The sequence below is a fragment of the Rhineura floridana genome, chromosome 13, assembly GCF_030035675.1.
Source record: "Rhineura floridana isolate rRhiFlo1 chromosome 13, rRhiFlo1.hap2, whole genome shotgun sequence".
Lineage (NCBI taxonomy): Eukaryota > Metazoa > Chordata > Lepidosauria > Squamata > Rhineuridae > Rhineura > Rhineura floridana.
The window spans coordinates 22074516-22100493 of NC_084492.1; the positions used below are offsets into that span (position 1 = coordinate 22074516).

Genomic DNA, 25978 nt, shown 5'->3' on the forward strand with positions numbered 1-25978 from the left:
CGGGAGGGATGAGTTTTAGGGCTGGATGATCTTTGGTCTGGCATGTGGCAAATCTGTGGCTGTCCAGGAGATGTACCCGGCCAGTAAACAGAAGCAACACATATCTTAGGAGATAGCTACTGCTTTATTTTTGTTTAACGGTGAGCTGGTTCAATTGTGCAGCCGGTACGGCCTGCTTTCCCCCCACCTTTCTCCCCCACTGGCATATTTTAATTTTGACAACAAAGAATACCAAGCTGCTTCTCCCTTGACACGTCACTGGAGTCTCTCTCTGCCAGACCAGATAAAAGTGCTAGTGAGACTGCGGCGGAACTTTTTGTGTCTCCACCAACACTGATTGCGAATAACTGATGTCAGATGCAGCACCAGCTGAAGGCATTGAAAGAAATACAAAACACAGGAAAGGAAATGCTAGGCAAAAGGGTCATGGCACTCCAGGTCTTTTACTGGCTGCCTTCAGGATCCAACGTGTGATTTCTTGCCTGCAATGAAACAAGATGCTTTGTAAGCCTAGTCCTTGAGCCATAACTCTGAACTTAGTCTATTGAATCATAATACAGAGTTCTTTAATACAGGGGTTCCCAAACTGGTCTATGAGCATCATTCAGGTGATCCACGGCATGTGTCTGTGGACTTGTGGTTGGAGACAGCACGGTAAACATTCATGTTGATTAATTGTATTTTTATTGCTTCTTTTATTTATTAGGTTGTGTTTTTTTATTACGATTTGAATTCTATAAACATTCTTTAAAAATCACACCGCACATTTCAATTGCTGCAACAGGTAGAAAAATCATTAAGTGATCCACCAACACCGGCAGAAATTTTCAAGTGGTCAGTGGGGAAAAGTTTAGGAACCACCATTTAAATACGTTAAGAGATGGATAATCTCTCTAGCAATCCTGAAGTGCTGTGATTTGCAAAGTGGTTTCCATTATATCTTAACCCCAGTGGTGTCCCCATGTGTGCAGAGAGGACAGCTTCCCATGGTTTTAACACACTTTGAACACACCCACTCGCCCCAAATGTACTCTTATTTTCTTCGGCCCTCGGCTCTGAGCAGGATCCAGAGAACTCCATAGGAAGTTGCAGGTGGAAGGGGAAATCCTAAAATTCCCAGTGCCAGAAAAGAAATGTTTGGGTGAGCAGAAAGGACATGGACGTCTGCACGCTTCAAGGCTGTGATCTTAGACATGTTGTAATGAACTGGAGTGAGATTGGAGAAACTGCAGGGAGGATGGGATGTCAAAGTAAGTGGGAGGGGGAGTCTGCTGGAGAAGTTGGAATTTGTAAAATAAAAGCAGTTGGTCTGGGGCTAAAGAGGAGGAGGGATGTGGCTCTTAGGTTAAGCCTCCTTTCCCAACCAGTGTACTTCCAGATGTTGGACCACAACTCCCATCAGCCTCAGCCAGCATTGCCAATGGTCAGGAAAGATGGGAGTTGTGGTCCAACAACATCTGGAGGCACACTGGTTGGGAAAGGCTTGGTTAGAAAAAGAACACTGTTCTTCAACCTTGGGTCACCAGATGTTGGACTACAACTCCCATCGTCCTTGGTCATTGGCTAAGCTGGCTGGGGTTGATGGGAATTGTAGTCCAACAACTGGGGACCCAAGACTGAAGAACAATGGACTAGAAGATCTGTTTTGAAGGCTTCTGTGTAAAAAGGTTCGTAACACAAGTATTGCTAATTTGCTTTTCATTCTCTGATGAACAAGATCTATTGCGTTGTTAATTGTTGTCTATCTCATGGATTTCACATTTTACAGACTTGAACACTTATCCTGTATTCATTGTTTGTATCCGTGCTTACTAGCGAGTAGCATTGAACATTGTGGGAATGACTTCTGAGTAAATATGTATAGGATTGCACTAGCTGTAAATCAAAGTTCCACTTTTGACAAGGAATCCCTTATTTGTTAAGCAGGTTTATATCCCACTTTTTCATATGTTGCATCCTCCCAGTGGCTGGCAATATAAAATGCAGGGATAAATTAACAGTCATATATCCAAAAACAAACACCATTCTGTTCAATGGGTTCCACTTTACAGCAGTTTTCGCTTTACAGCGGGGGTCCGGAACATAACCCACTGTATGAGTGGGGCCCTAGGTACACTGTTGTAATGATGTTACAGAAGGTAAGGCATGAAATGGATGCAGAAATTGCTGTCTCCTCAACACTCAGTTGCATAGCAGTCTGCGTCACAAATCAGGAGAGAATTTTGTTTTCTGAGTTAGCACTGCTTTTGAGGAGGCACAAGCCTTTGGAGGAACAATACTGCAACCTACTTATTCTCCTGTATAGCTGGTGGAATTAGTGGTCTTCAAATACCACAGGGAGAGAAAGAGAGGCAAGATGGCAATCTATTCTCCCAGTCCCTTGCAGTTCCTCCACACCAAAGCCTGGAAGGTGTGTGTGTGTGTTGGGGCATATAATGAGATGCAAATCTACAGTCCTTGCTTAATAGGATTCTTCATGCCTTTAATCTGTATCTCAAAGGGAAGGAGCAGGCCTTGGCTAATGTAAGAACACTTGGGCAAAAAGCTTGTTTCCACTTCATTAGGTCTAAAGAGTCCACAGACTTAACCCTCACTAGGATTCTGTGGCACGGGTGATCATTTATTAGGGAAGCTAGGGAGACAGAGGCAGAAAGGCTTAGGAAATGAAGGATACCTCCCCCGCCTCAGCCAAACTGTCAACAAAAGATCTGCCTGGCTCTGCAAAGGATTTGGGCCAGTGGGCTCTTGTCATAGAGGTTCCTGAGAGACCCCAGGCAACTTTTTCTGCATAAAATACTACCTTGGCCAGAGATGCTCTTAGTCAGGTTAGGCTTAAGTTTAAAGCTGGCAGCGTTGCAGTTGCAATAAAAGGTAGTGTAGTATTTGCACGGTATAACATAGAAATATAATTTCTGGTTTCAGGAGCACCCACTGTTTGCAAATTTCCGTGCGTGTGCTCGTGTGTGTGTGTGTGTGTGTGTGTGTGTGAGAGAGAGAGAGAGAGAGAGACTATTTTCATAGTTATTTTCCTTTTTGCAATTTTACTCTGCCAACTCAAAACTCAGTGTTGTCACTTACCGCCTCTTCAGTATCTGTGCTCTCCTCTGCACTATCAACGTCCTGCAGAACAGCCCGCCCATCATTTGCAGTGTTTTCCTTCCTCCGGATGGGTTCCCCTGCTGAGTATGAGGCCTCTGTGCCAGCTACCACTTTCTTCTTAACCTCTTTGGAGCCTGTGGGATCAGTTGGTAGCAGGGGCTAAGCATGTTGGCTTAGTCAATATATCTATTGATTACACTTTTATATCCCACCTTCCTTCCATCATGGAACTCAAGGTGACTTATACGGGATTTCCAGGTGATCTCCCATCCAGGCACTGACCAGACCTAGACCTGCTAAGCTTCAGCAAGGTGGCTGTATCGTGCCATTGGACCATGCTCTGGGATCCAATTTGTTTATAAACAGGCAGAACTTCAAAGGATGCTCCATAGTAGGTCTATGCTGTAGACATGCCCAAAGAAACTAGAATTTAGCCATTCAGAAAATCCCATTTCTCTTCCTTGAGAAGTTATGCAATTATTATTTCAGTAGTGAAAATACTACTTTCAGAAAAGCTTATTTCAGAAGCTTTCGTGTACTGGAGCCCAGGTACATGAAGTGTTATTCTCAGTTGGTTATATATGTGTGTGCTAATATAGAAGTTTGTGTACAGACAGATGCACATGGGAGGGGGGAGGCAAACAGTAGACTATAGGGCCAAAAGCCCATGAAATGCAGTAGATACGGCAGTTACACCAATATATATACAAGATAAGCACACTAACTATTGAAAAATTTCACAGACTGTAATTCTTGCACTTCACAGCCTTCAGGCCCTACTGTTTACAATTTTATATATCCATGAGACTTGCAACCCAATGTTGCTGTGTATCCTCATACACTAAAAGGAGCACTCCAGGGTTCCTCCCAGTCAGCCAGCCGGCACTATAAGCTATAAAGCAGGAGTGGGAAACCTTTGGTCCTCCAGATGTTGCTGAACTACAATTCCCTTCATTCCTGGCTATTGACCATGCTTGCTGGTGGGAGTTATAGTTCAGCAACATCTGGTTCCCCACTCCTGCTGAAAGGGACTCAAGCAGGCCAATTCCCTCTTCTCTCCGCCTCCATTTTCCAGTCTTTTTTCCCCATCTGACACTTAACATTCGGTGACTCATCATAGAATAGTTCTCATAGTTTATTTAAATTGCAGGGCCAAAGGCCAACACAAAATTAATTAATATATCATGTACAACAAACTTACCATGTTAAAATTTATAATTGAGTTTAAAATAAATTCTATAAAGGAAAATTTAAAACATCATAAGGCAATGAGAATCTATGCTGATTGTACAGCGTCTAAAATTTAAAACTAAGACAGACTTGAACAGCAGCTGTTATTAAGATTCAGAATAAAATTAGCTCGTAGTTTCAAAGCTGCTAACACAAACAGGGATACCTTATGTGTCACGTCCAAATTTGAATCAGACATTAGGGAAATTACTTTCCCCGCTTCTGTAAGAGATTCAGATTCATCTAAAAGCTTCTTGAGGAACTTAGTTCTGGGGTCCTGATAAATTGTGCAATGAAGCAGTATATGAGGAATGTCCTCCTCCTTATTATATCCACAGGGACATCGTCTTTGATCTTTTGGAATTCCGAGGATTCGTCCCTCTCTGTCTGCATTAGGGAGGGAGAAGAAGCGTAGTGCAGTGAACGCGTGCCTGAGGCTTTTGGGAAAAGGATACATGAGGTATGGGGAGAGATAATGACCGGTCTTAAACTTCCCATACCATGGGGCCACTCTAGAGTTAGTTAGTGTTAAGTTATCCAAATACTCAGAGTGGCGGAAAACAATCTCACGTAATTTTTGATTAGGTGGTAATGATATAAAAACCTGAGGAGTTATATGATAACTAGATAATAGTTCTTCTAATTTAGGACCCCAAAGATTAGAGGAGAAGGGGTGGTTTAGGCACAAATTCAATAGTTCCTTGCCCAGCGACCTTCCAGCTAGTTTTGAGAACTTCAAAAGGGCAAGATGAATATGCGCTCCCAGGGGAGGAAGGCCAGTCTCAGCACGTAAGATGGCTGCTGATGTTCCTGGAGGGAGGGATAGTAAACGCCTGAGGAAATTTGTTTGAATAGTCTCTAAGGACAAAACAGTTTCCTTGTCCCAACCCCAAACTGATGCGCCGTATAAGACCTGAGGAATTACTTTAGATTGGAAGATTTTTAGAGCCGGAGGAATTAAGTTACCTCCTACAGAGCGATAGAACTTTAGAATTGCTCCTGCAGTTTTTATGGCTGTTAATTTTATGTGTTGCTGGTGTCTTTTCCAAGAAAGAGTGTCCGCAAAGTATTTTCCCAGATATTTATATAACCGACATTGCTCCAACTGATGGTCTGCCATTGACCAACGATGTCCTTCAAATCTCTTACCAAAAACTAAAACTTTCATTTTTTGGTAATTGATTTCTAGCTTTTCCTTTGTACAGAGTGCCTGTAAGTTTCTCATTAATTTTCTTAAGCCAATTGGGACTAAAGACAGGAGGACCATGTCGTCCGCATAAAACAACACGGACACCTTCCTGTGGCCGATAGATGGTGGAAAGTATTGTGGACCGGAGAGGTCAGATATGATGTTATTAATAAATAGATTGAAGAGAAGGGGGGCTCAGAGGCAGCCTTGTTTAACGCCCCTCCCTATTACTATCGGGCTCGTCATGTCTCCACTTTGGCTTACTCTAACCATAGCATTAGTATTAGTGTATAGGGCCCTGATGAGATAGAGAAGACGGCGATCTATGTTTAGATTATAAAGTTTTAACCAAAGAGCATTCCTATCGACAGAGTCATAGAATAGTAGAGTTGGAAGGGGCCTATAAGGCCATCAAGTCCAAGCCCCTGCGCAATTCTGGAAGCCACTGGTCAGTCTCATTGAGCTTTTCAAGGTGGGGGGTGCAGGGGAGATTGCACACTCTTTTAAAAAAAATGTTTCATACTTCTGCATACCCTGGGGGTTCAATAAAGCATTCTGCTACCCCCTCTAGTTTTTCAGAGGCCCTGTTTTGGCTCCAGTCCTGATGGCACTCAGTCACCTGAGTCTGCTATAGTAGAGAACAACGGTATCTGGCAACTGAGGATAACACTTCAGACATCAGGCAAAACATTTTAGTCTACAAAGGCGTCTGTCACAATAAATGTGTCAGTCTTTAAGATGCAACTGGACTCTTCTTTTTGCGTTTGTTGTAAGAGGCTAATGAAAACTCAGGCTGTCTGAAGTACATTGGAACTCAAGGGTCATTCATGGCACAGTTGTCCTCTGCCATAGAAAAGCCCTTTCATGTCTTTACGTGGTGTGATATTTGCAAATTCACTTCAGTGACTTCTTCTGTTGCTCCTACTAATAGCAAACAGCTGGTGAGTGCTGATAGCCAAATGGGAGAACTGAGAAACAAGAGGCAGGTATTCAGAATGCTCAGGTGAAACACCAGATTTTCAGAAGTCCAAAAAATCTTTAGGGGGAAAAAAACTAAGGGAGCAAAAAGAAAAAGCACCCCAAAACAAAATAGCCCAATGAGAAGTGAGCACGTTCAATGGCCACAGAATGCTGAATGTTTGTGCGGGGGAACAGGATGGAGTATCTGCAAAAGGGCATGGCTAGCTGGACACCTAACAGGAACATTCACTCCGCAACATTTTGTTGTGGGTCCCACATGCATGGGCATCATTCTGGTCATATACTGTAGTTGTGTCCATGAGACAAGCTCACTTGTGTATCCCCCTTTGGGAAAACATTTGTGTCACTGGTTTATCCTTGCCTCCTCCTTTGTTTTTTCTCCACCCCTGGCAAAACTTAGACTGTAAGCCGGCAAAGACTTGCCATTTTGGCTTTAAGCACCTTGTACACTGATGGTGATTATATAAATAACTAGTGCAATATTAAGGAAGGACTCTTAAATACAGAAACACACATGCCACCTCACCTGTGGGATGCTCACGTCTCTGGTCCATCCGATCCAGACTCTCCAGTAAGCTGTCCACCTGGGCTTTGATCTGGCTTAGCTCTCCTTTGATGGAGTGTAGCTCCTCTGCTCGTACTGGAAGGAAAAGATTATATGAATAGGTTAAGCTAAGAACATAACAACAGTCTGCTAGATCAGGCCAATGGCCCATCTAGTCCAGCATCCTGTTCTCACAGTCAGGGCCGGCTCCAGGTTTCTGGGGGCCATTGGCCACAGTGACCCCTTGTCCCCAGGGCACCAAGGTGTTGCCTCATGGTGGCCGCCACTGCCTCAACACCTTATGCACCCCTTGCCATACCATAGTTCTTCATTCATCTTGTAGCTTTTCCCAGTCACCTTGTACCTCTGTTCCCCCTCTCACCCCAAACCCCTCATTTTCCTCCTTACCCCATAACCTCTCCTTTTCTCTTTACACCCTCACACCCATTCTTTCTCTCTCATACACACACACACACCAGCTACTCGTACCCCCAACCCCTCCATTTTCCTTCATCCCAGCCGTCCTGCCTCATACCCCCATTTTTCTTACTTCCTCACTCACTCACCAGCCTCTCCCATCCCCATCCCTTTCTTCCCGTGTCCCATGCCCCCAATTTCATTTCACTATCTCACTAACCCCTCATCCCTCCTGCCCTTACCCCTCCGTTTTCCCGCACCCCAATCCCTCCTCTCCCATTACATTTTTCTTTCTCCATCCTGCCTCACACCCACATTTTCTTTCTCTCTCCAACTGCTCCTACTACCCCCAACCCTCCTGCTCCTTGTTTCCCCCAACACCTCTCTCTTTTGCCTCATCTCCAGGCCCTTCCCCCCTTCTGCCCCCCCTCTCTCACAGGCCCCTCTAGGGCTGCCCTTCACTGCATGCCCCTTCCTGGTGGGGGCTGCCGCTCTTGCTGCGCTCGCTGGGCTGCAGGAGTTCCCAGCGTGTGGCAGATCTCTGAAGTGGGAAAAGAGAGGTGAGAAGGAGGGAGGCTTTCACTGCACACCAAAGCAGGAGGCCCCACTGCTGCCTGGCCTCACTGGAGTGAGTGAGTGATGAAAGGTGAAGGGGTGGGCACTCAGTCATGTCATGTGAGGCAGCAGCAGCAACAGATGCACCTCCTCCTTCTCAGGTGTTCAAGCGAAAGACTCCCTGCTTCCCACCCATCCTTTCCCACCTCCCCCACTGGCAACTCCTGCAGGAGAAGAAAGAGGCACCACTGCTGCTGCTGCTTTCTAGAGTGAGCAAGCAAGCATCCATCCCTTTTGCCTTGCATCACTCACTCACTCGAGTCATGCCAGGCAGCATTGGCAGGCCCCCGTAGCAACTAAGATGGGTGGCAGGAAGAGGTGATCAAGTCCAGCACCGCTGGTGGTGAGGGCCCCCTGTGAGCTCATGGGCCCTTGGCCAGTGCCCAACCTGACCACCTACTTACGCCAGGCCTGCTCACAGTGGCCAACCAGATGTCTATGAGAAGTCCACAAGCAGGACCTGAGTGCAGGAGCGTTCTCCCTTTTGCTTTAATAGCACTTTATAAGTGATGATGTGAGAAGGGGTATTGATGTTGAATGCTTAAACAGTGCCCAAGGCCAGGTGGAAGGGTGTCTTGACACCAAAGCCTCTTTCCCAGAGGATCCTAGCCCCCAAGCACTCACACTTTGTACGTCCGGATGTGGAGTTGCTGCTGCCTCTCAACACTGTGTGGGCGCCCAGGCTGGTCTTGCCCCCTGCCCCTAAGTGGCTTCGCCTGATCTTGACAGGGATGTGACTGATGAGGGGAGGGATCTTCTGATACTCATAAACCCTGCAGGAAATGAGAGCAAGAGAAAGGGTCACTGGCATAATTCCTTTAAAACAAGAGCCCAAATGCAAGGGAGGGTTGCACATTGAGGTATGCTAATGTGTAAAAACCACACTCCCCTTCTTGCTATGCTGATGGGTAGAAGAGGGAGGGCAATCATTGAAGGAGGGAAACCAAAGCACAAAACCCACCTGTATGGCAAATCCTCTTTAAAGAGCTCATAGTCCAGGTCACAGCTGCTGCTGCACAGACAAAAGAATGCAGGTAACTCTGTGCCATTTACTTTCAAGTTTTCCAACACTGGTCACTGCTCCACAATACATCCCCAATGGTACCATGATATATAGGCATAATATATAGGTGCACAGAAAACTGCAAGCTGTTGTAATTGTTTTTAATTCCTATTTTATTCCATTTATAGCCCTCCCGCCCTCCAAGGGCTCAAGGTGGTGTATATGGTTCCCTACCACCACCACCACCATTTTATCCTCACAACCATTCGGTAAGGTAGGTTTAGGCTGGGAATTTGTAACTAGCCCAAGGTCACCTAGTGAGGGGACTTGAACTTGGGTCATCCGAGTCCTAGTCTGACACTCTAGCCCAAGGATGTGGCCCTCCAGATATTGTTGGACTCCAACTCCCATTGGCACCAGCCAGAATGGCCAATGTCTAGGGATGATGGGAGTTGGAATCCAACAACATCTGGAGGGCCACATGGTCCCCCCATCCCTCCACTAACCACTGCATCACACTGGCTCTGTTTCTACATTGCCTTTCTGTCCTCAATAAGGTCCTTGAGGTGACTGTGTTGGCACCACACAGTACAGCTTTGTTATTATATACGCATCTCAAATGTTGAATCTCCACGCGCACATCAATTCCTATGACGCTTCGGTTTGAGAAAAGGAAAATTGCAAAGCAGAAAAAAAATCTGGTTTTTGTAACCAGTCAACAATAACAATAGCATATATGTGGTAGCATATCAGTCATGATGAACTATGTCTAGTACAAGTTCTCCCAGCTTGCCCAGCTGGGGCGATAATCAGGCCTGGAGTACCTGAGGAGATTGAAGAGAAGTAAGGTTAATGCTCTAATTGCAGGACAGCCAGAAGGGGCCCAAACCTTTTGCCTGCTTCCTCAGCTACTGTTTTAGAAGAATATGGGGGGGGAGCATGATTTGGCTACAATTGGAGGCATCCAAAGGGTAGAGTTTGCAGATTTAATTAAAACTGCCCCCACCTTTTCTTCAACAATTTGAGCACTGGGTAAGGTAACCAAAAATTTGGCACAAATATAGGGTGGGCTAGAAGAATCCATGCAAAATAGCCAGAACCTAAATAGTGACTGTAATGTTTTGTATGTTATTTAATGGTATTCTATATATACACACATTTTATACAATTTGAAAATGAGTGCCTACCACTTATCCTTTTATTCCAGGACCTTTGTATTCACTGGCCACCAAACCAGGAGGTGGGAGTTGGTTTACTTCTTACAGAACAATTCAGTAGAATCCCGCCTGCAGGATTTTCCTTCAATGTCCACAAGTAAGAGAGCCAAGGGCTTCTTTTGTAAAAAAACAAAAAGAAAAGAAAGAAAGAAAGCTAGGGATTGAATCTCCTTATGGCTACAGGTCTACTGGCTTATGATGAGGTAGCCTCGAAGAGGTCTTCTGTATCTTTAAAAGTTGGGCAGGGGGAAGGGAGAATTCCACCTTGTGGTTTTTCCCATTACCGTGTTGCAAGAACACCTGCACTTGGCTGACTTTCTCTTCTCCTAAAGATACAGGATCAGTCTCAGGCCCTGAACCTGGCAACCCTAATGAGGAAGTAGGCACATGAGGCTATTGTGGACAATGGAAGGGGCAAGAACTTCCTCCAAGGATCTCAAAAATCCCTGTAGGAATGTAGGAAAATGCCTGATACTGAGTCAGACCAGTGGTCTAGCTCAGTATAGTTGACATTGACTCTCTGGGGTTTCAGGCAGGGGTCTCTCCCAGCCTTTCTTGGAGATGCCAGGGACTGAACCTGGGACCTTCTGCATGGCAAACATATGCTCAACGATTGAGCCACAATAGACAACCCAGGGCAGATAATGTGGTGCCCGCCAGATGTTGGACTACAACTCCCATCATCGCTGACCATTGGCCATGTTGGCTGGAGCTGATGGGAGCTGGGAGTCTGCCAACATCTGGAGAGCACATGTTGGCTACCTCTGCCGTATAAACAAAGTGCCTTTATTTCTTTGAGGTGGAGGTAGGTAGATTTGGTAAAGCTTCTTTAATAAAGAAACTCCTTCCATCAGGAGTGGAAAAATCGGGCCTGGCATTCTGTTGATCTTCAGTTAGAGATTTCTGATGTTAAATTTCACGGCTGGCAGGTTCTGTGTGCAAGCTGTCTACCCCTCACATCCAAATGGGGGGGGGGGAAGCTGTCAGCAAGAACACCTGCCCTGAAGGAAGCTGATATGCCTGTAATAAATCTCACACCTCGTGAGCTAGTTGCTCAGGGTATGGGGAAATAACAGGAAACCAATGCAGAAGCTCTTTTGTATTGATCTGGTAAAAGGACAGCACCAAGGACAGCAGATGCAAAAGAGAGCAGGCTCTAGGACCTTTAATATATTGTGTGGAATTTTTAACAGATGGAGCTTTTCTCTACTCTACATGGCAAGTTGCACCTGCCAACATTCCCTCTTCCCTACACAACTATTAAAAGGTACAGGAGCCTTGGATGGTGTATGGTTATGCTTCGGTTGCCTGGGAAATGAGCTAGGCCATGCCCTCTCCTGGACTCAACTGGAATGTTCCATTTCCCAGGCTTCCCCTTCTAGCCCAGCATTCCTGCCATTTCTCTAACACAACAGACTACGCCAAAATAAAAAGGCAAATCAAATGCACTCACTGCATCTAGGAATATGTCCAGAACAAAGGGGAAAGGGGATGAGACCCTTATTTCCTACTTGCTTTGTTTGTTTGGTCACATATTTAGGAGGGCATATGTGTGTTTAATTCTATCTATGGAGCTGGAAAGTGATTGTCATCCCACAGGGGAGCACGTGGGAGACAAGTTGCTAGACGTATGCTTGGAATGTTTTGCAGAATAATTGAAAAATTTTCAGCTTCACTTCCTCCCCGAAGCCTCCCCCTCAGTGTGAGTCTCCACCATCAATCTATAGAGCGTATGCCTTGATGCTGAAAGGAGATGATTTTGTACAGCTTTATCTACTTGCCTACTCAGCAATTGTCACAGTGAAATGTCCCTGCCACAGCAGGAATTACTTCCATTTGTGCCTTTATTCCATGGATGCTGGCTCATTTGTTTTCTAAAACAGGGGTGGCATTAGCCAAAGTGGCTTTGGAGTCCTCATGTAAATCCCTTATCTGCCTTCTACCCCCTGCCCCAGTGGTAGGCTCTCCTTCCCTGGAGGTATTTATTCAGAAGCTGGATAGCCATCTGTCAGTGATGCTGTAGTTGCATCCTGCATTGCAGATCCTGGATTCAGCTGGAGTTCAACTAAGTGACCTTCAAGGTGTCTTCTAACTCTATCATTCTATGCATATAGATGCCTTAAAAAATGCCTGGTGAAATCTCAACAGTCAGTCCTGCAATTATTATTTCCTTCTGGGAGGGCTTACGGTAGTGAACGGCACAGGGGGAAATTATCAGAAAAGTTTGAGGTGAGCGGTAGTTGTCATTTTATTGTATATTCAGCCCTGCACACATCTATATTCAAAGCACATGTCTTCCCCTAAAGAATCCTGGAAACTGCAGTTTACCCCTCACAGAGCTACAATTTCCAGCACCCTTAACAAACAACTGTTCCCAGGATTCTTTGAGGGAAGTCCTGTGTTTTAAATGTATGGTGCTTATGCAGCCTATGTCTGCATTTATCTTATTAATGTCCTATTGATTAAAACAATTAAAAATACATTTACAAGGAAAAAAGCCAGAGTAAGATAAGCAGGACTTGCACAGGGAAGAGGCCAGCTGTCCCTGCCCCCCACTAGCAGAATCACAAGAACCTACACAAAATAAACCACATAAATGCACATTTTCTTGCATAATTTAACATAGGCCACAGCATCCAGCTTTTTGGGGTGTATGATTATTTTTAGGGCAGAATGCACACTGCTTTGCTTATGGCATGTTTCCTCCCCCCCCCCATCACATTCCCACTTCCTCTGGCTCCAGTGGACCAGAGAGTCTGGGTGTCATTTCTGGAGAGCAGCTGTGTTTAGTCACTAGCAGCAAAAAAGGCAGAAAAGCATGTGTCACATTAGAGACTCAACAATTTATTATGGCATGAGCTCTCGTAGGCAAAAACCTAAGTGATGAAGTAGGACATCTGATGAGGCCGCCTTTCGCTTGTGAATGCTCACGCCATAATAAATTCTGCTGTTTTTCTGTGGTTGTTTCTCTCCTCTTTCACAGGCTCTTTGTATGCCTGGGAATGGTGCAGCTCCTCAAACTCAGCCAGTGCCAAACCCCTACAGTAGCCAAATGGTGGTAGCGGAGGAGGAGGCCTGCAAATCAGGCTATGTTACCCTGGACTGCAAGACAAAGGGGACTATAGTATTTCAGAGGGATTGGAGAATGCCTCATGCTGGCTGGCATTAGCAACACCCCTCCTTTTAAAGGCAGGGTGAGGCGGCACATTGGCAGCTAGAAGGGGAGCTGAAGCCAGGAATTCGGGAAAAGCTGTTGTGGAGCAGCTATTGTCTGTCCCTATAAGTTATTTTGGGAGTCTTTGTTCAGTCCTTTTGTTTTCCAAGTTTCCATCTGTTGGATCAGCAATCCCATCCTCATTCTTGTGATTACAGACCTGCAAGGCTACAGTTCCGAATGTGGATCTCTCTGACCCATCTAAGTACTCTCCAGCGTTCGCTATTCTATAGATTACACTGGGTTGTGTCCAACTAAGCTTGACACAGAGTAGACCCACTGAAATGGACCTAAGTTCGTCAAATCCATTAATCTCAATGGAGTTACAGTGAGTAGAACTAACCGTGGATGCAACCTACTGATTCTCACCAGGCACGTCTTGCACTGATTTAACAGCCATTCCCTCCAGAAGACCTAGAATGAAGGCTAGCTTGAGGGGCTTCAATATGGTGCTTTCTGGTGGTCCCCCTCCTGTGATGACACCGTCTAACTAGCAACAGCACTCCTCTGATTGGTACCAGGAAGCCATTATTTTAAAATTTCCAACAGTGCCCCAAAGCAACATTATGGTGGATATTCTGGGCGGTATTCTGAGAGATTTAAAATGGCAGCTGGCAGTCCTGTCCCAGAATCTCAGGACAGGAGTCAGCAGCAGTGGGAGTGGGTGGGCTGTCTAAGAACTACTCTCAACCAATAGTGTAATGGCAAATTCAGAAGTGCAGGGTCCTTTCATGATAGTCATGCCACACCCCCTTCTAAGACTACAACCTTCTAAGATTATACAATAAAATGGGCTTTCATGCTCTTACTTTGTTTGTTCTGTTGAGCAATGAATGCACGATGAGGGTATGTCTTTTTGAGGTTCAGCAAGAAGAATATGATAGCTTCCAGAAGACTCTTCTCAGTTGTTAACATGCTCCTCTTTCATGCTAATTGGTCCGTAGGATGTTTGAGACATAGGGACCCTGCTGGGACCCTGCTGGGACCCTGCTGGGACCCTGCTGGGACCCTACTCTCCCAAAAGTAAAGGGTCTATAACCCCCTGCACCCCTGGATGACTACACCCCTGTTCTCAACACCCTCAACTAAACTACGGTTCCCAGGATTTGTAGCCATTACAGGAAAACTGGTATGCCACCTTAGCCGAAACAATTCCTTGAGGCTCAAGAGGAGAATTTGCTCTCAACAGCTACAACCAAATAATTTTTATTACCAGCCATAAACAGCTGGTATGGCACAGTGGCTTGGAGTCCAGAGTCTGTGCGTTCAAATCTCCACTCGTGTCTCCTGGGTGTCAAGGGGCAGCTAAATATCACCCCCACAGTGAGTGGCTCAGAGTTACGTGCCCTGCCACCTGTGCAGCCGTGGGCAAGCTGCATAATCCCAAGGAACCCAGTTGCCCCCCAGCTGGCAGTTGCGGACAAGGAAGGAGCTGGCTTGTGCAGCTGTGGCAAGCTGAGCAGGCTCTAGCCAGCTAGGGAGGACTAGCCTCAGACGGAGGCAATGGTAAACCCCCTCTGAATACTGCTTACCATGAAATCCCTATTCATGGGGTCGCCATAAGTCGGAAGCAACTTGAAGGCAGTCCATTTCATATAAATAAATAAAAGCAATTTTAAAAACCCATCTTAATCCCAGGGTTATAATCTGCTTTCATGGCAAGAATATGCCCCATCTGAGGGTCTCTAACAGGAAGGAGCAAAGCAGTGATAAGAGATAACAGAGCCCGACACGCCATCAACAGCTGTTTTTGAAACCAAGGGAGAGGAGACCACTCCTGTCAAAGAACACCCTCTTTGTGCCCCCCTTCTTGCTGATTGGCCAGCATTTGCATAGAAAGACAATGGCATGTGCAGGGCTGCCCCAGAGGGCAAAAATTGTATGAATCAACTAAAAAAGGATTTCTGAAAGGTTTTGGGATAACCACAATTCTGGAAGTAGACCATGTTTGGGGCAGGGGATCTCCATGAAGAATACCATTAAACAAAATTAATAATTTGGGTATCAAAATATCTTTAAAATATTTATAGAATTCATTAATAAAGCCATCTGGGCCAGGAGATTTGTTAGTTTTCATAGTTAATAACTGTTTTAATTTATTCTGAAGTGATATCTCTCACAATTTCCTCTTCCTCCTCCAACTGTTCAATACATAAGCTATTTAAATATTCGGTTATCCTGGCATTTGGCACCTGATGTTCCTGGTATAAGTCCTTAAAAAAGGACGCAAATGTGTGCCATGTATCCTTTGATGTCCAGGCCATAGTACCATCCAGCTTCTGCACAGTGGATATCCTGGCAGCTCTACATTTCTGCTTAAGTCTATTTGCCAAGAGTCTGCAGCCTTTACTGCCATATTCAAAATATTTTTGTTTTGTATATAACATGTTAACCGGAATTTTATTTGTGGCAAGAAGATACAATTCTTTTTGTTTTGATTCTACCTTTTGAAGAATTCTGGATGACCCTGTCTCTCCATATGTTTTCAATACATTTGTTATTTCAGTCTCTAAGATTTGCATTTGTGTGTTGTTATTTCGTCTAATGTTGTGCAATTCTTTAATGCAAACTCCATTAATTACCACTTTCATTGCCTCCCGTTGAGTACCTATTGGCATACCTGGGGTGTCATTCCCCTGAAAATAATTAACCAACACTTCCCTTAATGTGTGTTTACAGGGTGATGAGGTAAGCAGCCATGGATGCAACTGCCAGCTAGGGGGTACGTTCACATGCAATTTTGCATTAATTACTGCTGTTATAGGAGCATGATCTGTTATTCTAATTGACCCTACTGAGGTGTCTATAAGGCAGTGGAGAAGTGTATCTGATATGAAGATCCCATCTAGCTGTGAATGTGTGTGGTATACCGAAAAGAAAAAAGTGAAGCTGGGATCTTTAGGGTGTACTGCTGACCACACCTCTTTTAAATTGTGATGATGTAATAAATAAAAAAATTGCATCTTGACCACATGGGACATGAAATGTTTCCTATTCCCCCGGAGCCTTGCTTGAGTTTTAGAATTCTGATTCACATTGTCTGCATCCATTCCCTTCATATTAATATTAAAATCACCTCCCATAACTAATTGACCAAGTTGAAATTTAGAAAGTTTTCTAAACACCCTTTTAAAAATTTTTATCTGCCCTTTGTTTGGAGTGTACACTGTACCAGAGGTTAACTGTTCCTTGCCCTCAAACAATCCTGCTACAAAAAGTAAATGTCACTCTGGATCTCTCCAAATCTTTTGAACCATGAAAGGGAAATTGTGCTTAAAAATTATAGCAACTCCCCATGCTTTCGATGTTCCAGCAGCCAAACATTGTTTGCCAAAATATCCATGCTTTAACAATGCTTTCTTTGGTTTTGGATTGTGAATTTCGTGTAGAAAAATTACTGAGGGGAGCAATCATTTTACATAGCTCATAATACTTTTCCTTTTGTATGCCTGGGAAGTCATGGCCTAAACCCTTAACATTAAACACAACAATTTTTAAATTATCTAATTCACCGATAAATATATTGTAAATAAGAGATTACCATCATCTTTCTTCCTAATTAAAGAAAATAAACTTATATTTTGCCGTAACAGAAGTATATGCCATTGGGCTGTCTCCCCTCCTCTAACCCTCCCTCCCAACAATTCCCAGTTTCCCTCAACAAACCCCATAGTGACCAAAAACATAAAAATATTAAGAACCATTCTAAACCCAAAACATCCAACCTGAGAAAGCTAACTTAGGTCTGTAACCCAGCCAGTGCATGTGCTTCATGGCACATGCTCTAAAATTAAACTTTGCACACATCTTTGGTGCAAATGATAAGGGGAAGACTCCTTGAGAGAAAGAAAACTAAAATACACTATATAGATATAATGATCCCCAAAAAAAACCTCCCTCCTCCGGATAAACTATATTAAGTCTAATTAAATCAGTGCACAAAGAAAAGTCTCTTTGCACTGTTTTATCCAGTTCCCATTTAAAAAAAATATATCTTTTTTAAAATCTGAAATACATTAGAGTAAATAAACAAGAAAGGAAAAACGTTCATCACCACCTATTGTGGTTCTGAGTTGGCAACCTGGTCCAATGATCTATGTCCTGTTGTGAGAAGAAAAAGAAGTTAGGTGTTCAACAATGCAGTATTTGGGGTGGTGTCACCGCGTCAGATTGGCAGTCGTGAGGAATCCTTTGTTGAGGTGTTGTGCTTCTTGGATGTGTTTTTAAGACATTTGGTTTCCCATCTCTGATCTTTGCTTTGTCTGATATTCTCCACGTCCACATCCTCATCACTCTCCGTTGTTAAGTTCTCTGGCCATTCCAAGCCACAGGCAGTGAGGAAGAGTAGGGCATTTTTAAGTGATGTTGCGGTGAGTTGTTGGCCGTTACGCACGACGATCAGTCTGAAAGGAAACCCCCCCATTGATATTTTATACCAGGTTGTTGTAGTGACGCTGTAATCGGGCGAAACTCTTCGTTGCTTCAGGGTCTCAGGGCAGAGATCGTGTAGAGTCAGTACAGTCTGTCCATTGTATGTTAATTCCTTCATCTTCCTCACTCGCGCCATAAGCTCTTCCTTTTTAGTGTATCGGGCAAAGCATACTATAATGTCCCTCGGAGAAGCCCCATCTTAGGTTTAGCTGCCAATGCCTGGTGTGCCCATTCTAAGTCTGAGGCACTGAGTTCAAATTCAGGGATCGTAGTTGCAAGCCATGCCGCAATGAAAGCAGCCATAGATGCTGAGTGCTCCTCTTTAATGCCACAAAAACGTTCATTCGAGCGGCAGGCCCAATCCTCCAATTCTTCGAGCTTAACCTTCTATGTTAGTCCATTTGAAAGTATAGATAACTAGGGGCTTCACTCACCAACCCCACTTTCTGTTGCCAGCACTCCCTCCCACAGGGTCACCAGCATTCCCCCTCCCTTCCCCATGGGTCGCCAGTGCTCCCCTCCCCCCTGCACATGAGTCGCTAGCGCTCCTGCCTCCCATGGGTCGCCAGTGCTCCCCCCATAGGTCACTAGTGCTCCCTTCCCTGCCCCCATGGGTCATCAGCGCTTCCCTTCTCTTCCTCCCTCCCGTGGGTCACCCATGCTCCCCCTCCCTCCCTCTCCCCCATAGGTCACCAGCCCTCGTGCGGGTCACCAGTGCTCCCCCTCCCCCCACAACTGAATCCCAACTGACAATTTCACTGTCGTATTCTGAACCAGTGGAAGTTCCAAACAAATTTCAAAAGCAGCCTCATCATTTACTTCAGTAATCAAACCTGCATTTATCACTTATGGTTTGATGTTACTCCTTCCTAGCTCTGCTTCAGCTAATGGAGAAAACAAAGCAATCCCTCTTAGATGCTGTCCTGTACTTTTAACAGGAGGTAGAATCTGGTTGCAAGGTGCGCAGAAGTTTAGTATGTGATGCATTTCTTGGCCAAGAAATAAGCTTTCAGTTACCAGAGCATGGATAAATGTGGCAAGATCATGCCATTCTAGAATGGGTTGCAGATGACATGCCACCCAAAGTTGGCAAAAGTCATCCATCAGCAATGCTGGATATAAAGCACTTCCCAGACACAAACCCAGCGTTGGCTTGTATCCAGTGTTGTGCTAAGTTAAATGCACTTAGTGGTACCCTTATTCCATTCGTGAAATGTTTTGCGTCAGCAGAACACTTATGCAAGAGAATGCACAAGCAGGTTGCTGGTAACTTTGTTGTGCAATAGACGGTACAATCTGTTGTACGAGTTTCTGCGAATGCAACTGTCATAGCGGATTCCTTTGCTGCGCAAAATTAAAACTCATCCATATACTAGTGCAAGGGCTCTTGCACTAACAAACAGAGAAGACTGGATAAAGCCAACGTTCTTGGCTGTATAGGGGGGACCACATCCCCATCCAATACTAGTCAAATACCAGCTTCATGGTCTCGTACCGCAGACCATGTTGGCCACTCTAGCTTTAGCAAATCCTACCAGTGTGAGTAGCAGTACCATCTTTTTTCCTGGCTCTCCTCCTGTGCTATTTATCAGCATGCCACAAAAACATTCATTTGTTTTTATTTATTTATTTTCTTGCATTTATAAACCACCTTTCTTTCATCAAGGAACCCAAGGCGGCATACATGGAAGTCTCAGGTAGTCTCCCATCCAGGTACTGACCAGATCCAGACCTGCTTAGCTTCAGCGTGGTGGTGGTCTCATGTGTCTTCAGGTCATACCCTGGGCCAGTCACAGCTGAAATTTCACAGCTGAAAGTTTTTCCACCACCACTTATCCTCTTGCCAGTCATTGTTTCACATGCTACTTTGTGTGTATCTAGCTGCTGTTAAAAGTACAGGAGCAGGGTCAGAAAAAAGCTGATGATGATTTGTTGTTATTAATTTGTTAATCACTTTCCATGGAAATTTTAAATGGCAGTTGATAGCCACCCAACACATGAGATCCAGGCTGTCATCAGCAACTAGGAATTCCATGCAGGCAACTGCACGGAATTCAAGTCAGGCAGAGAGTGGGCTGGCGAAGGAGGGTCAGAGTGATCTGTTGCTCATTTGCTAGCTCCCTTGGCTTCTGGGCTGGCTGCAGATGAAATGAAACCCCTTCCCTCCATGGTCAGCACAAAACCTCTGCTGGCTAGTGAAGAAAAGGCAGGCTGCTCTATACCCATTTGCAGCTGACTCAGCTTCTCTACAGGCCATGGAGGATGGAGTTTCACTTCCTCCACAACCAGTATGGAATCTGAGCAAAGTGGCAACGGAGGAACAGAGCACGTTTCCTCTATGACCAGCAACAGAGTGGCCACCCCCTTCTTCACCAGCCCATTGCATTTCCATCACACAGGAGATCAAGTCTCTTGCACCCACAGCATAGAAAAAATCAGGCTGTTGGAAGAGGCAGGCAGCACTCCATGGCCTCCTCCGCCAGCTCACTGTGTTTTATTTGCTGGCTTTTTACTCAGAAGAGGGGCTGGCAAAGTAGGAAGTCCTTTGGCCATCCTCTACCAGCCTCTCTTATATGTAAAAAGCAGGCAAGGAAACATTTTTGCAGGATAGTAACTTTGGAGAAGGAGGCTTATTAACAAGATTATTGTATGGGTCCTTGCAGATGCTAGAGGATGTTGCATGCTGACGTTCACCCTGATAGGAGCAATCCATGACTCTTTAAAGAAGAGCACCATGATAAGGTAATAAGCAGCTGTAATTCTTGCTGCTCCCTGAACCAGAAAACATTTGAGAGCCTCGTTGCTTAGTACATCTCATTTTAGAAACAGCAGGCCAAAAAACAGTCCTCAATCAGAGGTAGTCCTAAGCAAGTGCTTAGCATGGATGAAATGATGCAGGATACTCAGATTCCTCTCCCCCTTGTCTACAGCTGACAATGTTTGAACTGGTTCCCTGTAGCTGTCCTTTTAAAACAGTTTGATCTGCAGCAATTAGCATGTTTAGCATGAACAAACGTCATTTGTTGATTTCTGCAGAGGAAACATCTGTTAAATCTGGTGTGGGGAATCTTTGGCCCTCCAGCTGTTGCTGAACTATAACCTCCATCATCTCTGGCCATTGGCCATGCTTCCTAGGGCTGATGGAAGTTGTAGTTCAGCAACATCTGGATGGCCAAAGATTCCTCACCTCTGTGTTGAAAGAGACAGGACCAGGCTAGGCTGTTGCCTCCCTCCCCCAGCAATTCTACACTCTTCAGCCCCAGTGTATGACAGACAACAATAAGGATGGGGAACTGCCATGCATGCTGGGATAGTTGGCTTAACGCAAATTAGCCAAAATTAGATTTAAGAAGATGGGTAGATGCTGCAAGGAAGCAAATTTCAGTAATCCTAACAGTAAAAGCAGTTCAACACTGGAACAGGCCGCCTTAAAAGGTGATGGGCTAGCCTTTGATAGAGGTATTTCAGCAGAGGTTGGGCAGCCATCTCTTACAGATGTTGTACTTACATTCTGCATTGTAGACCCTGCACTGAACAGGAGGTTAGGCTAGATGACCTCCAAAACCAGAGATTGGAATATTACTTTTAAAAAGGAATAAATTATAATTACTGTTAAATGGCCCCAAAGAGGAATGAATTACCATTACAGTTACAACTGTTCTGAAAGGAATTGATTACTTTACTGTTACTCAGAAGTAATAATTACAATTACAGTTAAGTTGCTTTAAAAAAAAACACTAGAGTGACTACAAGGTGCAGGCTGGTTAGCCAGCTAGCAGTGGTGGTCTCTCCACTGATAAGGGAGGAGGGGAGTGAGGCAGAGGCTACTGCTCAGAGCTTTGTGCACGAAACCAAGTGCAAAAACCAAACACACACTCTCTCTTAGCCAGCAAGCATTGTCTCTCTTACTCAACCACCTCTCAGATCCTGCCCTGCCACCAACTAAGGACACCTGCCCAAGCAAACATTTTTCTCTGGGGTGCAAAAAAGTTTAAACACTGCAAATACAGCAAAGTAGCCAGGGAGGGCAGCGGAGGCTGCTTCGCATGCCAAGTGCAAACACAGTATTAACACACACGCACTTCGCAGTCTCTCACCTCCACAGCTATAGCAGGCTGCTGTCCGTTCCAATATGCCGTTTTATTTTAGTTCTTACCTTTATACCCTGCCTTTCTTTCATCATAGAAACCTAAGGTGGCAGACATGTGGTCCCAAGCGATCTCCCATTCAGGTACTCACCAGACCCAGACCTGCTTAGCTTCATCAAGGTGGTGGCTTCATGTGCCTTCAGGCCATACCCTGGGACTCATTTATACCAACAGTGAATTTATCTGATGTTGGGTCTGCATGAATAAAAGTGCAATCCTATGCATATTTATTTAGAAATAAGTCCCACTATGTTAAGTTAGGCTTATCCCTAGGTAAACTGTTTACAGTGGTGTAGTAGTTAAGGGTGTCTAACTAGGGGCACTTCCACACTGTTGTGATTTTTGGGTGCAATTCAGTCACATACCAGCAAATTTAGACTGCACAACTACAGCTGATTTGGAGCTCTTATGCAACAAACCCACTCCCCCCAACCCCCCCCAGACTTTTTGAAATAGGGAAAGTGATGTGAAAATGCACTGGAAAGTATGGGATAACATCTGCTTGATGCAACATCAGCTAGCATCTCCAGAAAACAAAGCCGACGTCAGTTGTTTGACCATTCATTCTAACCATCCCACAAACTTTGTGCAACAATGCTCAATAAACTGGTTGCCTGGAAGCAACCTAGGACCAGACAGAAACAGGTTTAAATCTCCTTTGCTGGGTGACCTTGGGCCAGTCACTATCTCTCAACCTAACCCAGGGGTTCTTGACCTTGTTTGGGTCACAAGACCTCTTTGAGAATCTGATGAAAGCTATGGACTCCCATAAATAAATAAATAAATAACATGCATTTTATTGCATTAGAAATCAAGGTTTTTTTGCGCCCGGTTCACGAATCCCTTGAAGCCTAACCTATCTCAGGCTGTGAGGACGGCGGACCATATCCACTGCCTTAAGCTCCATGAAAGTAAGGTGGGATATAAATCTCCAATTTCTTTGCTTCACAGTTTAACTATTGCTTTTCACATCACAGCAAAGGATATTTTCAAAAATACACATTCCTCTACTGCCCTCCCCACCATGTTCTTTCATGCACATGCCCCACAGTCTCCTGAAATGACTTTACTTGCTGTTAGGAAGAACTGGAACCTAGGAACTGGATGTTCTAGACCTGGACCAGTTATCTCACATTTGCAATCCATGGGCTATCCCTGTCCTGCATATTCAAACAATCACACATCTCTGAAATGCATCTGACGTTGTACACCCAATCCAAAAGCAGGAATAGGTTGCATCTCTTATATACAGGGTCTGGCCTGCACTCCCTTCCTCCTCTCTGAATTTTTAATAGACACATCTTTCTTCTCCAGCCATATGAATATCAGGAATATATAATTCTAGATCAAAGATGAGAAACCTGTGGTCCATCAGATGTAGGATTACAGCTCCCATCATCCCTGACTATTGACCTCACTGGCTGCGGCTGATGGGAGCTGGAGTCCTACAACTTCTGGAGGGCCGCAGCTTCTCTGTCCCTGACTAGATACAGTCAATGGGACCATTGCCCAACAAGATCCATAAGTGGTGGCAAAGACTCACGGGTATACGCCATGCTGCCTCTTCTGACTGGGCCTGGTATGGCTCAGTTTAGGTTCCCGGGCCATGTCTAGATCTACGGAAAGAGAAGGAGAAGGAGACAGAAACCTCAGAACAGAGGATAGCACAAGCATGAGAGGACAGGTTAGGTGGAGGAAAGTGACTCATAGCAAAGTTCAAGGCAAATCCCAGAGGCCATCTGGCAATATGAATCTTCACTGTATTTCACAAGGATATAAAATGGTTCTGATTTTTCAGGTTCATGTAAAGTCAAGATTAATCTCCATACTGTGGCGATGGAGAGCTGAAATGCATAGTGGCAGAGGCAGTGCCATGGGGCAGGGTGGGACAGAAATCTCCCCACACACACCCAGCTTGCAGAATGGTGGTATAAGGCAATTCTTTCTACAAGACAAATTGGAAAGTCTTCCCATTATTGGCCTCTATTCTGAAAAAAAAGATTTGCATTCTTAGCTGCATTTGAAGACTATAACTGAACTGAAAAATGAAACAGAAAACTATCCGAAGTATGAATTTTAATTTAGGCTACAATCCTAAATATATTCACCTGAATATAAATCATATTGAAATCAGAGCAACATATTTAGGATTGGATCATTAATATGAAATATATTATTTTTTAGTATTATTATATTTATATCCCACCTTTCCTCCAAGGAGCTCAAGTTGACGTACATGTTCTCCCCCTCCCCATTTTATCCTCACAACAACCTTGTGAGGTAGGTTAGGCTAAGGGTTGATGACTGGTCCAAGATCACGCAGAGAGCTTCATGGCTGAGTCATGATTTGAACCCTGGTCTCCCAGGACCTAGTCCTCTAACCACTCTACCCACAACACCACAATGGAGAGAGGCTTCTGTTTGGGAAGGTTTAACACGTGAAACAAAGCTTGCCCTCTTAGAATTTACTTCCACCCTTCTTTGCCCATTCATTTTTTTTTGTCTGATGCCCCCACTGGACATCAGATTCGATGTGAACCACTGGTGCAGTATTTCTACCTGCCTGTGAAAGCCTCAAGAGGTGCTCAGCTGCTGCTGCTCTTGTTGATACTAAGCTCTGCTATCATTTGTGAAACTGGGTTTGTGCTCTGCACTGGGCACCTAAAATTACAGGGCATGGCGCATTCAAATGCCTGACATCAAGGGACTTGCCCCAGAGGCCTCCAGCAAGTTAGTGTCAGAGAGCCACAAACTGAACCCCGGCGTCCTGAGCCCCATTTCCTGCAAGGCGCAGAAAGAGAGAGAGCTGGCTTCTCATTGTCATTCCAACACAAGGATCCTTTCTTTGGCATGGCAAGGTGACCACGTACAAGTATGCCTCCCAGTATGTGAAAAGAGAAGACAGATCCTCAGGATGCAGGCGAGTGGTTTACTGAACAGAGGAATAGCTCAAATGTCACCGCAACCACCACCACCACCAGAGCACCCTCGCGCCACACAGCACACCGTACCCATGCACGCATATTGTGGCTTCAAATGAGCACTTCCAGAGACGACATTCCCTTCCCCGCTCAGGTTTGGTAGCCCACTCAGCAAACATACTACTCTAGTTGCCGTAACAACCTCTTGTGCTGCTCACGGCAGTCCAAAAAACAGCCCCCATCCACCCACAAAAGCCCTCGTCAATTCTCATCGCCTGGCTGATCTAACTTTCTTTTCATCAAGAGTTGGTTATTTTAAGTAATAAATATACTGTATAAATAAGTATTTTTTAAAAAAATAATTAAAATGCCTTTTTTCAAGCCAGAACCACCAACAAACGGAAAAACAAAACAAAACAAAGAAACAGTATGCCAACCCTCCTGCCTAGCAGAATAAAATGGATCTGGATTTCTCCCCCCCCCCCCGCAACACATCTCCAACCTAGACAGGAACTTGGAGGTGGGGGTGGAGGAAGGCGCCCTCCCTTAGTTCTCATGCATCTTGCTCTCCCCCTTCCTAACCCACCTTCCTTCCTGGTAGCAAACATCCTTGCCATCTTGTCTTGGGGTGAAAGGCCATGCCCCCCCCATCCACACACGCCCCACACACAATGGGATTATGGAGGTGCAACCAGTACTCACATCGCCAGCACCCTTCCCTGCTGCCAAAAAGTGTCATGCCACCCTAGGAGAGAGGAATGGGTGGGGAAAGACGCCTGGTGCCAGGCTCCGGATCCTTTCGGCCCAGCACGGGTAATCTCTCTCTTTTTCTATTACAAGCGCACCACAAGGTTGCCAGCAGCAGCAGCTCTTTGCTAGAGAAAGGAGCTCTCTCTCCAAGTCTGAATGCTGTACCAGAGGAATGTACCATCTGTCCTTGTAGATGGGGGGGGGGAGCAGGCGAAGCAA

General features: G+C 45.0%; 1 protein-coding gene across 4 annotated transcripts; it reads right to left on the reverse strand.

Moving 5' to 3' along the window:
- Positions 1-58: 58 nt before the first annotated feature.
- On the reverse strand, positions 59-25978 carry LOC133369088 (heterogeneous nuclear ribonucleoprotein C-like 1). Of its 4 annotated transcripts, none has more exons than XM_061593978.1 (7): positions 25596-25643; positions 23632-23704; positions 9037-9087; positions 8700-8848; positions 7026-7139; positions 3079-3233; positions 59-482 (listed from the first exon to the last, which is right to left on the reverse strand). In XM_061593978.1, the coding sequence occupies exons 1-7, from the start codon at positions 25624-25626 to the stop codon at positions 444-446; spliced, it is 612 nt and encodes a 203-aa protein (XP_061449962.1). In that variant the 5' UTR covers positions 25627-25643; the 3' UTR covers positions 59-443. The 4 variants fall into 4 exon arrangements, with proteins under 4 accessions (XP_061449962.1, XP_061449961.1, XP_061449963.1 ...); XM_061593977.1 differs by lacking the exon at positions 25596-25643 and adding an exon at positions 25712-25978 and having other exon boundaries at positions 60-482; positions 9037-9084; XM_061593976.1 differs by lacking the exon at positions 25596-25643 and adding an exon at positions 25712-25975 and having other exon boundaries at positions 66-482.